Source organism: Anthonomus grandis, chromosome 1 (genome assembly GCF_022605725.1).
Source record: "Anthonomus grandis grandis chromosome 1, icAntGran1.3, whole genome shotgun sequence".
Taxonomy (NCBI): domain Eukaryota; kingdom Metazoa; phylum Arthropoda; class Insecta; order Coleoptera; family Curculionidae; genus Anthonomus; species Anthonomus grandis.
In genome coordinates this window covers 48,240,512-48,254,439 of record NC_065546.1, presented here as the reverse complement: position 1 = coordinate 48,254,439, position 13,928 = coordinate 48,240,512, and the positions used below count along the sequence as shown (strand labels likewise).

The 13,928-nt window shown below is 30.8% G+C and overlaps 1 protein-coding gene across 8 annotated transcripts in view; it reads left to right on the top strand.

Annotated features, from left to right (window-relative positions):
- LOC126735574 (disintegrin and metalloproteinase domain-containing protein 11) overlaps positions 1-13,928 on the top strand; it is a 593,317-nt gene that overhangs the window by 529,524 nt on the left and 49,865 nt on the right. For all 8 annotated transcript variants that reach the window (XM_050439623.1, XM_050439613.1, XM_050439644.1 and 5 more), the window contains exons 9-15: positions 37-270; positions 1,795-2,018; positions 7,816-7,983; positions 8,042-8,237; positions 8,298-8,526; positions 9,275-9,458; positions 12,437-12,599. In XM_050439623.1, the coding sequence (XP_050295580.1) occupies positions 37-270; positions 1,795-2,018; positions 7,816-7,983; positions 8,042-8,237; positions 8,298-8,526; positions 9,275-9,458; positions 12,437-12,599 (1,398 nt within the window). The remainder of the gene's footprint in view (positions 1-36; positions 271-1,794; positions 2,019-7,815; positions 7,984-8,041; positions 8,238-8,297; positions 8,527-9,274; positions 9,459-12,436; positions 12,600-13,928) is intronic.

Genomic DNA, 13,928 nt, shown 5'->3' with positions numbered 1-13,928 from the left:
TTCATTGAAACTATATTCATCTTTCTCTTTATTTAGGCGGAGACAAAGCTCAAATAAACCGACACCTCGATATTGGCCACGCGTTATCAAGCTTTAATGATTATACTTCGAGAAATTTATTTACCGTCGACAAAGATACAACGCAGCTATTGACTGGGGAAATATTCGATAGTGGAGAAGCTGGCATAGCAGTTCCGGCAACCGTATGCACCACTAAATCCGTTGGAATCAGCGTAGACATTAATACGTATGAGCCACATTTATTAGCTGGTAAGATTTCTATTCATTGGTTATGGTGAATTAGTTTGTTCTGGATATAGAACTCTAGAAATCACTAGATATTAACATTTTATCAACCATACTGGGGATTTATTTAGAACGTCATCTGAGACAGATGAAACTGCTAGGATTTCCTTAAGGATATTATGAATTTTACTAACCATTATATCATAAAACTCGTTGATATCATTCTAGTTTCTCAAATATACTTGCAACTCCGAGAAATAGAAAGAATCTAAGATTTCTTTGCAATTTGAATGCTGTGTGATGTGTTTTTGGTATACTATTTTTTTTTATACTTGTGATTTTACTTATGGCAAATAAAGACAGATTTTGGATGTTTTTATTCTTAATTTAGGGATTTTTATTAAAATAATGTAAAATATTCACTGATAAGAATAAGCGAGTAAGTCTCTTCTATTTTTTTTCATAAATGGTTTAGCTGCTGCAGCGAATGATGGACTTTTTAGTTACATCATGTGAATTTTACATCAGCATAACCCTAATGCATCACGCTCGAGATTTCTGGTTATTACCTTTTAATCTACTTCAGCTAGAATCATAAGATAAATCTTATTAGCTTGGCAACACTAGTAAAGCTCTATACCCAAAATCTGTTTGATATTCTCGTTGTTCGAGGAAGTTACCACTAAAGAAGTCACTATGTAAAAAATAGGTCATAACTTTTTAGTAATAAATAGCTTATCATCTACTTCAGCTAGAACCATGAAATAAATTATTTTTGGTTTAAAATGTTCAGCTTCAGCATATTAAAAGAAACAAAACTATAATAGTTTATAGTTTTCCATTTTTGTTTAATCAATAAGAAACTCTGATCATTTGGATTTTAATTTACATTAGCAGAAGGTTTCTACGTCGAGCTTGGGGATTTTGGTTAATTTCTTCTAGTTTAGTTGAATTTTTAGTCTAGCTCAGCTAAAATCATATGCTCTTTCCCCAATATTACTGGGATATCTTTATTATTAGAAGTCTACTTGCTGGTTGCTTTTAACTCGGTTAGAACCAAGAGAAAAATTCTATTTAGTTTAAAATTGTAATTTCTAACAGATTGATAAAATATTAATAACTGAGTGGAGAATTATTTGTTTTTGAATTTTTTAAACTTGTCTTTGAAAACATTTTAATAGTAATGTAAAAAAGCATATCTGTATGTCTAAAACTAAAGAATTTTTGCATTAAAATATCCCAACATGAAATAATATTATATTTTGCGACCGCATTTATCACTCGTAGCTTTGATCGTATGATTTGATAACACTTCAAAGTAAGGCTATTTTTGCTGTTCTACGAGCGAGTCCGCTTGTCTACTTTGCTCCCTCTGATACGTATTTAAATGCCCATGAAATTTTTAACTGTCTCGTAAACATTTCTTTTATATTTTAAATATTACTCTTCATAAAAGGGAATGTCTGAGAAAAGCACAATTTTATTACATATTTTTAAATAATGTAAAAAGTATCACATATTTTTTTTCAAAATACTTAATTATCTTAGGTACAATGGCTCATATGATTGGACACAATATCGGAATGGGCCACGATGACGGACGTGAGGAGTGTTTCTGCAAAGATTGGCACGGCTGCATTATGGCAAAGTCAATAGTTGGGTTGGATAATGTACAGCCTTACAAATTTAGTCAATGTAGTATGTCCGATTACATTGACCGTTTACGAACGGGTTCCGGACAGTGCCTTATGAATAAACCAAATGAACTTCAGGTAATATTAACAAATTTGCTTTTAGATTATTATTGTAGCTGTTTCTCTGTAGATTACCTTTAGACCTTTATCAGTTGTTCAGCATACGAGTTGACATCACGAGCTTCCAATCCGAAATCTTTGGATTAGTAACAAATAATTATACATATCAAGGTTATAATCTATATTGCCATATATCCCAAGAGAAAGATTTTGTCATAGAATAGCAATTTATGAAAAAAGAATGCTAACGTATAGTTGAGACGCTTTGATTTGAGTGGAATAGTCCAAAATTTTGACAGTAATTTAATAAATATAAGAATTCTTACCGACTAATGTTGAGATCTTCATTGTGCCAGTTTTTTTTGTGTTCATATATTTATTTTATTATTTTATGTTGAATGCCTTGAAAAAATTTTAATTTATATATTCACATAACTGCTTAAAAAATCTGTTTATGTCATTCGAGCAATTGGATGCTTTTGACCAGTTGAGGTAAAGCAAGTTGAGCATCAGGTTTCAATTTAATTAGTTAAAAATATAATATTGATTCCTCCATGAATTATCATACTCTAACGCAACTGCCTGAAAAAATATTTTATTTATTTTATTCAGGTGAGTGCAATATTAGCTGATGTAGAATAAATAGAGCATCAAGTTCCATTTTACTTGCCTAAAAAATATTTATTTCTTTCATTTTATTGGTTATCGCTAAACTAAACAAAAATAAAAATTATCGTGGCGTTAAACAAATGTACAATTATTTAATATATAAAAAATATACATAATAAATTACTTTTTGAAATTTCTTATCGGACTAATATTGAGGTTTTAACTGTATAGAAATCTTTAATACCTATTTTTTATTTCAAATAAATAAATAATTGAAAAACACTCCAAATTAGGGACTTCCTCTGACAGTTTCTTTTAAAATGCAGAGAGATTTTTATAACTGATAAAGAATCCATAGGGAATTAGACTCTAACTGAACTGCCTGCCTGGTTGGAAAAATATTATATTTAATTTAATTTAATAAAATAATAAATTTCTTTCACACAGCTAAATGCATTCAACCGCCTGATATAAAGTACTCAGAATACACATAAAATCAAGCTTAAAACCAACTGATTCAAATTGCAATTTCAACCATCTGGAAAAATCTGTTTATTTCATGCGAACAATTGAATAAATTCTGGCAGTAATTCTAGAAAAAAATAAAGCATCAGATTCTAACTTAAATGTTTGTAAACATATTTTTGTGTTTGCCAGATTGTTGAGAATATTCTTTTTGACAAATAGTTCATAGGAAAAAATTGACGTCAGTTACCTATTTAAGGTTAAAAATATTTATTTCTTTCAGGCAATTGAGTCTATTATAACAGCTATCGGAAGCATCTAATTAACTGAAACAGACTAAATCCAAAAATTTTCTTTCCTTTAAAAATAATGAATTTTCTACAATAATAGAATAAAAATACTATTCGACTTTTTGAAAAATTTTCAATACAGGTACGGACTTAAAATGTTTGGCACTTTCGGATTAATGAATTTAAATCATTTTTTAGACACTTTAAATTAGGGTGTTTATCTGACAGTTTATTTCTGTCAAGCTGTAAATAACATTCCTCTATCCGAAAAAGAATCCATAAGGCATTACACTCTAATTTAACGCCTGGAGGAATATTTTATTTATTTCACGGAGTTAAGAGAATTCTACTGATACCTGCCGTGGAAAACGTAGAGCTGCAGACTCTAACTCAACTGCCTAGAATAATGTTATTTATTTTAAATTTTTTACTGGATTGTACCGGTTCTTATAAAGTAAATAGAGCATTAGGTTCTAACCCAACTTCCTAGAAAATTTCTATCTGTATCTTCAGAACAGCTAATTGTATTGTACCAGTTAACAAGAGGCTATTCCTATTCAACTAACCAAAAAAAACTCGTCTTCCTTATAAAAAAAGATTTTTTTTAATAGATTAAAAAATATAACAACGCACTTCACCAAAGAGCTTCGACGTACAGGTCAGAACTAAAAAATCTTTGATCTTCCATTTTTTTTTGAAAAACACTCACAATTAGGGTTCTTACCTGACAGTTCATTTCCTTCAAGTAATAGAGAGCATTTTAGCACCTGTCAAAGAGTCGATAGAGCATCGGACTTTAACTCAAAGACTTCAAAGAATATTTTATTTTTTCAAACTGTTGAGTGCGTTCTTAGCTAAAATAGAGCATGCCACAAAGAACATAGTGCATCAGTCGCTAAATCAACTGCCTGAAAAACTATATTATTTATTTTAAATTGTTGAGTTCTACCAGTAATTTTCTGGTAATTTTTTTTTTCGTTTCTTTTTGGCAGTTGAGGGCATTCTATACCATCTGACATAGAGATAAGCCTGATTAATTAAAGCCTGATACATGACCATTAGGCTTTAAGTCAACTACCTGAAAAAAAAAATTTCAGGCGGTTGAGTGAGTTCACCTGATAAAGAATAAAAAATAATTAATCTTTATTTTCTCCGGGAAAATAAGTATTTTTTACCGGCTGACATAGGTTATATAGAGAATTAGTTTTCAACTGCATAGAAAAATCCGTTTATTTTATACAAGCAGGTAAATAGATTCTACTCTACTGATTAAATGGAGAAAATAATAGCAAAATCATCCGGTTTTTAACTTAATTGCCTGAAAACTTATTTTAATTTATTTTAAGCAATTGAGAGTATTCTACACACTAAGTCAAACACAAATCCATCAAAAATTAATTGTATGAGCTTTTTTTTGTTATCAAATTTAAATTTATTTATTGTTAAATTATATTAATATTATTTAAATTTGACATGAATATTACGCCTGCGTATAGACATCTCTCAATAAAAGAAATTAAAATAAAACTTGTTTATGTACAGCATTCTTAGCAGATTTCCTTACCTCATTTAGCATCAATTTTTTCAAAAATCTAATTTTCTTCTTTTTCTTTATTTTTTTACTTCTTCTTCTTCTTGTTCCTTTTCTCTTCTTCTTTTGATTTTTTTTTCAAGAAAATACAAGAGTAAAAGATCTAATTCAAATATATAATGAAGAAATAAATTTAAAACTTTGTTGGACCTTTTATGAGTATTACCCTAGTAAATCTGGTAAATGATTTAATATTCAAATGTAATAAAAATAAAAACAATTAAACCTAATACTACAGAAAAAAAACAAAAATATATGCTAACAATAAGGGATGACTTAAAAATAAAGGGTATAAACTTGAGCCTGAAAAGCATAAAGTTTGTCGTGAATAATTTTGGTAATTTTAACTAAATCTAAAAGGTCTAAATCCAAATCAGACGCATAGATATTAAAATGATTGCACATTTTGTAAATGGGTGAGGTATTAGTTCTAAAGTGGCTTAAATGAAAAATCTTTATTTGTCTTGTATTTTTAACATTTACAAAGAACAGCAGCACAATAGGTACCATTAATATTGTAACAATATTCTACAATATCATGATATCAGGGTTAAGACATAGTGGAAAATTTTTTGTTATTGAAAAAGAGTGCATTTGTACTACACCAGTCTACAATATTTTAAAGTTTCTCTGCAAAAAGCAAAGTTTCAGAATTACACCTTGCAGCTCACAGGTTATTAATGGCAATCAAAAATAATAAAGGTCCCAATTTGGAGCCCTGGAGAACTCCAGATGTACTACTGTAAATAGCAAACTTAGCACCCCTGACTTCAACAAATTGTTGCCTACTTGACAAATATGATTAAAGTTAATAAATTAAGTTATTAACGATGTTATTTTCATAAAGAGATTTTATAATATTGCTGTGCTTTACTTTATCAAATGCCTTCTTTATACCTGTATAAGTAACATCTACTTGTTTCTTTTCACATAGAGCATTGGGTTTTGTTGAGCTTGAGCTTTGCAACTGACAAGACAAACCTTATAAGATTAGTTAATGTATGCTTCTTTGGTAAAAATCCATGTTGGTGCTCAAATATGTTGAACTTGACTTCATCATACAGTATTTTAAATCAGGCCAAGTCAAAGACTTTTGAGATTGCATTGAGAATCGTAACTGGAAGATAATTTGTTCCATTATTCTTCGTACCTTTTTAGTACCACGCTTTTAGTAACTCGGGTTGTATCTCTTGCTCTTTGAGCCTAATTTTCACTGGTTTCTAAACCAATCAACTTGAAACTTTGCACACGTATCAAGGACCGATGACAAGGCAATAATTTAATAATAGTTTTTCATTATCCTTATTAGGACTGCCAGGATTAATGAATTCTTTTTTGTTTACACTTACATGCAAATTTGGTTCAAAAATATTTAAAATACATTCGTGATCAAAAACATTTAAATGGGTCTGTATATAGTTGCACGGATGGCTAGCAGAATTTTCCTTAATTCTACATTAAATTCATTGTATTTTCTATTTATCAAATTAGTACACTTTTTTAGTTAACATTCATTTATAAACAGTTTGAACATGCCGCCGCACCTGAAAGTATCCAGGTAATATGAGATGCTTTTAACAATATAATAAATAATAGCTAAAAAAAACCGCTTGTATTGCTAATCAAACTAAAAAGTAGAAAATAATTTTTAATTACAAGAGTTTTTTTACAGTAGTAGAAGATCGGGCAATCAATCATAATTAATTACCTCAAATAAAAATCAAAATAAAATTTAAGTTAACAGAATAATTAAAATCAAAGTAAGTAGTAATCAAATTATTCTATTGGCACCTATCTATGAGACAAGAGTTCTGAAAATGAAGTAAAATGCACTCCACGCTTTTTAACCTGATTTGAATTATTCTGTTAATAACTTAAATTTTATTATGATTTTAATTTCAGGTAATTAATTATGATTGATTGTCCGACCTTCTACTACGGCGTAATAAAAAATCTTTGTAATTATAAATTATTTTCTACTTTTTAGTTCGATTAGCAATAAACGCGCATTTTTTTAGTTTTTTTTTAAACTATTATTTATTTAAATGATGGCTTAAACGCCAAACTTGTGTATACAGTGAGAGCCAAAAGTCCGGAATAAATTCATTTAAAATTCAGGGGTATGTTCAAAAAACTAACCGTTTGGATTTTATAACATGTCAAAAGTGCAAATATGCCGATCTTCAACTGTTAATTTTTTTTGTGAGATTTCCTTTTCATCAAATAATTTATTGTGTAAGTGGAGACTGGTTAATGGAGAAATCAGAAACAAACACTGGACTAAAATACTTCGCAAACATATTTGAAAGATTCACAGATTCGTCAACATCACAGGATGTCTACATAGCACCGTCAAGATACACATCGTCCCAGTTAGTATTCTTAAATAACAAGTACATTTGTCCAAAATTTTTTTAAAATTAAATTTAGCATTTTTTACCTGTTTGCAATCTTCCATTTTATAATTAGGGCTGACTACAACTGACAACACAGGATCGTACTTATCAAACAATAGGGCATTATAAATCTCCACCCTAGAGCCTTGTATATGGATGCTTAATATAACCAAATCCAATAAGGCATCAAAAACATTATGTATAGTGTTAATTTGAAAATCTTTTGTTAATCTAAAAAACTATTAAAATCACAAATAGGCGCACTACGAACATTAAAGACCTGATAGCTCAAAGGATACCTGTTCTTAACCTATTCATTTTATTTCAGTGGAAATATGGTACTACCGTAAAATACTTTTAGGACCATAGCATTGCAACCAATGGTCTTTTAGCATCAATTTTTTTTTAATCTATTCGCATGTGATTTCAATTTAATTATGATACTAACAACAACACATTTTTAGGATCGTAGAACCTGTGGAAATTATGTGATAGACGAAGGTGAAGAATGTGACTGCGGAAGCATCGAAAGCTGTCCAAGTGTTGATCCTTGTTGCGATCCTTTAACTTGTAAACTAAAATCGGAAGCCAAATGTGCCACAGGACCTTGCTGCGAAAATTGCAAGTTAAAGGTATAAATTTTCCCTTAAATAAATTGAATATGATCTATTCATTTTATTTTAACCTTAGGAAAAGGGCGTGATATGCAGAGAAGCAACAAATGAATGTGATCTTCCGGAATACTGCACGGGAGATACCGGCGACTGCCCCATAGATATCCATAAGAAAAACGGCAGCCCCTGTGGTGGTGAAAAGGATAAAGGAAAATGCTTTAACGGCTTTTGTCCAACGTTTACGTCTCAGTGCGAGTTTGTTTGGGGATATGGTAGGACCTGTTGCTCAAAACTCACCTTGTTTTCCTCATATTTTTCTATTTTAATTATAGGAAGCATAGGTGCGGCTCAAGAATGCTTTAACATCTTCAACTCAAAAGGTTCTATACATGGACATTGTGGCAGGGACCCTCACGGAAACTACTTGAAATGTATACCGGAGAATGTGCGTTGTGGCTCTTTACAATGTCAAGGAGGCGGACGATATCCGGTTTTAGAACGTTCCGATCAGCAGTTCTATAGGACTATTACGAATGTGAAAAATCAAGAGGTTGAGTGCAAGTAAGTTCATGATTTTCTTTTAGCAGTACTAATAAAGCTTAAATATAAATGATTCGATGATAATCACTAACACTCGGACTAAATCTTTAAAGTCTCTCCTCAATATTCCTTCTGTTACTTCATTATTACGTCAATGATGTACCTCAAATAGCTAGAGCTAAATTTTCAAGATATCTTGAGAATTAAGCTCTTTCATTCTAATGCAATTTTTTGAAGCGAATCAAATTTCCAATTATTGTATAATTCATGAACTTCCTTAATAGTGCTACAATCTTTTGTATGTACTTTGAATGGAGCTTGGTTGAGCTTTCTTTACAGCATAAACGTCTTCCTTTTAGTTTCAATGAATTTGGTCATATGAAACTGCAAATCGCAGGAAAATGTGTGATCTTCTTAAATCATGGAAATCGCCGTACACCCAGATGTTCTTTGATACTAAAATCAGTTCAAAAATTTGAGAATTTTGAAAATAATTAAATTGCTGGATAATCGCTCTATTAGTCCTTTTGTATCATCCTAATATTCTCGGGGAAAGAGATGCTGTCATTAAAGATTTGCCTCTTTCTCACTGCATAACCTTTTTATCTACCCATATGAGTAGTGTTGATATGCTTAGGGATCAACACTGCTTTCATGAATGATTTTTAAATGACAAGAACGTTATTTAAATTAGCAGTAGTTCGCACTAACATCCATATAAGCTAAGAAAATTACTTTGACTTATTTACATTCTTTGAATTATTTTTAGGTCTATTTTAAGGGAGATAAGCGACGAAAATGACACCATACCACCTTACGGCCTAGTTCGTGACGGTACTCCGTGCGGAGAAAATCTGATTTGTTTGAACCAGTCATGCATAACTATGTTTCCCTTTGTGGTTCAAGATCGATGTCCTACGAATGATCCGTCGTTAGAATGCTCCGGGCATGGTGTAAGTATTTCATTAATTAAAGTTAAGAATTTTTTTAGTCTTTTATTTAAATTGACGTAATAATACTGATTTAATTCATTTAACTTTTCATATTGAGATTCTGACAAGTAAATTATTACGTTAATTTTTCTAATTAATATAATTTCTAACTTTACTTACAACCCACAAATAATATATATATATATATATATATATATATATATATATATATGTATATATACATATATTTATATACATACAGGGTGTCCCGAAAGTGCACATCCAAATAAAAGGAGGCGATCATTTGAGAAGAGGAGGTCATTTGCAATAAAAACAACCATTTAAGAAAGTTACTATCGTTTTTTTGATTTTTATAAGAATCATCACTTTCCTACTTCCCGTGGCTTTCTTTCAAGTAACGCTGATGCACATTTATGAATACTCTACGGTCAGGACAGCGAGTTTGACCCATAAAACCTAGCTTAGCCTTTAAACCTCTCGGGCAGGAGTTCGAGCGTTTCCATAGTCATACAAATCCCATAAACATAGTGCATTTCTGCATAGTCGCCAGAAGTAAAAGCCATTTGTGAAAGTTTACTTATAATAGTAGCGAAGGACCGAAAACACCGCAAACTTAAAAAAAAACCTAATGGTATCTGCATTAAACAAGGTACTTTTTCTGATAGCTGTTCATTTTTGGTCGTACATGAGCAGCATCATTTTCAATGAACACATTGAACAATTATCATTTTCTAAGTAGTGACAGCAGGAATTATGCATGGAATTAATACTCATAAAAAGGTACACTCTTTAAGGCAATATTCGTTCAACAAATACCAAGCAAATACGTGAGGATTTTCTTTCTATAATTTTTTGAAGGTATGAGAATATTTTTAGAAAAATCATAAAAATGGTAATAACTGTATACTATTAACAATCGGATAATAATATATACGGTTGTTTTTATTCCAAGTGACTTCCTCTATCGCCTCCTTCCGTTTGGATGTCTTCTTTTGGGACACGTACATATACATTCAAAGAATAAGCAATCAAAGTCAATTACGAAAAACTCCTTTTTGAATTAAACATTTTAAAAATATTTTAGTGAGTGGATCAAGATCAGAAATGTTTAAATGACCTTAACCATCTTAGCCTTGAGCTCGGTTTCAGGTTTGAGCGATTTCATTTAATGGAGACTCTGCTTGGACCAACACTTCAATAAACGAACTGTTGAGGATGGCCAATAACAGGAAAGCACAAAAAGTTAAACTGTAACAGAACGCGTTTAATACTATCACAATCATATTGGTAAAATTACATAAAGTCTTAAAATTGCTGATTAATCTCCTACTGAAATTGTGGAAATGATTATGATATTGGAAGAATGTAATAATAATACTCGTGTATATGCTAGGCTGTAAGCTAAGCGTTTTTTTAATTGAGGACATATTACTGATATTACTATACGCAATTTAAGGGACGTGAAATATCATGCACACCATATCACTTTGGTTTAACCATTAATTATATGCAACAGCGCGTTAAATTTTATCAATGGGCCTTGCAGGAAATTGCTGATAATCTAGACTTGTTTAACTTACTCTTGGGTTCTGATGAAGCAATAGTTAAAAGTAGTGGATAACGTAATATTGACATTATTGGTGAAATAAAAAGCCTTACTTGTATGGTGTGAGATTGTAAATAGCTATTTAATCGGTTTTTAGTTCTTTGAGACTAATGACGTTCAACTTGGAGTTGCTACGAGATAGGCTGCAAGAAATATTGGCAGACATCCACTTATAAACGAGGTGAAGCATGGTACTCCAGCAAAATGATATATCGCCACATTTTGCGTTAGCTGTTTTTGTACGAGAATTACGATAAGTGGATTAGACGAGGAGGTCTGGTTAACTGGCCCGCAAACTCACCCGATATGCCCTCTCCAGATTTTTATTTGTGGGATTATTTAAAAAATGTTGTTTTTCAACAATGACCCACGATGAGATGTGCTGAGATTCCAAGACAAACTTTGTGAAGGCGTTTAACATTGTATCTTCATGCAAATGGAGGCAACTTTGAATATTCGCTTTGTAGTTAAAGTCATGAAAGGCAAGAGAAGGTTAATCAAGCACTCAAAAAGGACACAGAAAATTAAATCACTCGAACTTAAAAATAACCCTGATAATTGACCTCAAGGTCAAGATGGTTAAGGTTATTTAAACATTTGTGCTTGATTTACCTGATAAAATATTTTTTAAATGTTTAATTAAAACAGAAACATTAATAAACAGTTTTTTAAAATTTTGCTTTGTCAAATCAAAGCAAAATTTCGAAAAACGTGCGATCGTGTGGTCTCAGGTTCGAATCCTGGCATGGGCATGGCTGTTTCTGTTTGTCATACAAAAAAACACTCGTGGTTCGAAACCCACGTTAAACTGTAGGTCCATAATAAACAAAAGGTTGGGCGGCGTCGAAATGACGCGAGTCCATTGTATTTGAGGAAGAAGAAGAAATAACAATAAAATCGTAAAATTTTTCGTTCTCTTGCAAAGTTACCTAAAGGCCAAAATGATCCCCTTAGATCCTGAATATTTCTCAGTCCTGAACAACTTTGGTCTAAAACAATTAATTTTTATCTTTTTTCTTCAAATATGAAAATGGCCCACCCTGTATACATTTTTACTAATCAATATTCATTGGATTTATTCATGGAAATTGTCTGACAAATTTCCCATACTTAAAAAAAGGATCATTTTACACACTTGTTACATAAATAACTATTATAGACGATATTTAAAGGCATCTCTTCTTGGTAACTTATTGCGTCTATTAAAATTATATATGAAATATATTTTAAAGGCTACAGGTGCATAACTTAAATGAGTATGACCAGTTTAGTTAAAGAATCACATTTCTAATTTCCTTCTGCTACTTCTTTCTCTTATTTTCTACTTATACAAATATTTAAATATTTTTTTAACATAATTTATTACTTTTAGCACTGCACAAACGAGAATAAATGCTTTTGTGAAATGGGGTACAATGGAACGGATTGCTCAATCATAGAAGACATAACCCCCGCACCACCGCTCCCTGACCCACCGGTGGAAATATCCACCACAAATTTGCAGGAACACATGAAAAAGAAAGAAACCCCCTACGGTACGTATTTTGGTTTTAATGATAAGTATGTACCTTTAAGGCTAACAAATATCATTGAATATTTTATTGATGATTATAGTGATTACTATCACTATAAATTTTATATATTTTTATTAATTATTTAATGTAATCATTTAACCAATTCTTTCGTATTTATCCCTTAAGAAAGTTATTATTTTGGCTCACTGGGGTCAATAGATGATATTAAATACTATAATAATGAAATATCCGACGATAATAAGTAAGACAATAGACTTTGTACTTTAGAAACGTCTCATAAGAAATATTAGCAATATCTTAAAAAGAAAGTAAATCACAATAGCATATCACTTTTTCATGGCATCGCCAAGAAATATGTAGAATTATTTCAATATCATACTGCATAATACTGGTATGTTATCAACTAAACTCGTTGAAATAAGTAAATCGGATATACATATATTACCAAAAATCGTCTAGTGAATTATAAGTTTAAAAAGCATCCTAAAAATATGATAAGTGATTCGATCCGGAATGTAAGAGATTTCAAAAAACATCTTAAAAAAACAGGAAATTTTCGATGAAAAATTCTCAAGTAGAATCGTTAAACTTTTCGTCGGATCCTGCAGTGGTTGTGACTCTTTCCTTATTATCTCTGCTGCTTTCCTAATAGTTGTCTTAGTTTGCTTGGATCTCTTTTCTGCTCTTAAGCCTTTAGTGATCTTTCTATTTGCATTTTGAATTGAACATTGGTTTTAATGGTTCGAACTTTTGATGCAACTGATGCAATTAAACAGATCAAGTGGTGTCAATTTTGTAAGCCAGAAAAAGCTGTTTTTAATTTTTTATTAATGTGTGCTTCGAATCTTATTATTTTGTCAATAATTATGCCCAGGTTATTTGCTTCCTACTGAAATAGTTCGGTATTTAAGATAGCTGACATATTATCTTATGCTATAAGAACTAATTGGGATTTTGTTGCAATCATCTTAAGATTATGACCTTGGCATAGCTTAATGTTCTATATAAATTAAAAGACACTTTCTGTCAAATCTTGTTGATAAATTGACATGTAAATTTGCGAATCGTCTGCATATTATTAAGGGTAAGAAAATAAAAATCAAAATCTCCATTGTATATTAAAAACTTTAATTTACTCGACGCGTTTCGGCTATTGTTATTGTCAAAAGCAGTCTTGTTAATATCTAAAAAGATTATAAAGTGAAATTAAAAATAAAAGATAACAAAGGACAAGACTTCCGTCACTCTCGTTACATTACAAGAGGCAATAGGAGCACTAGTATCTAATTAAAACATTTACTGATAACATCACACGTAAACAATAATAAT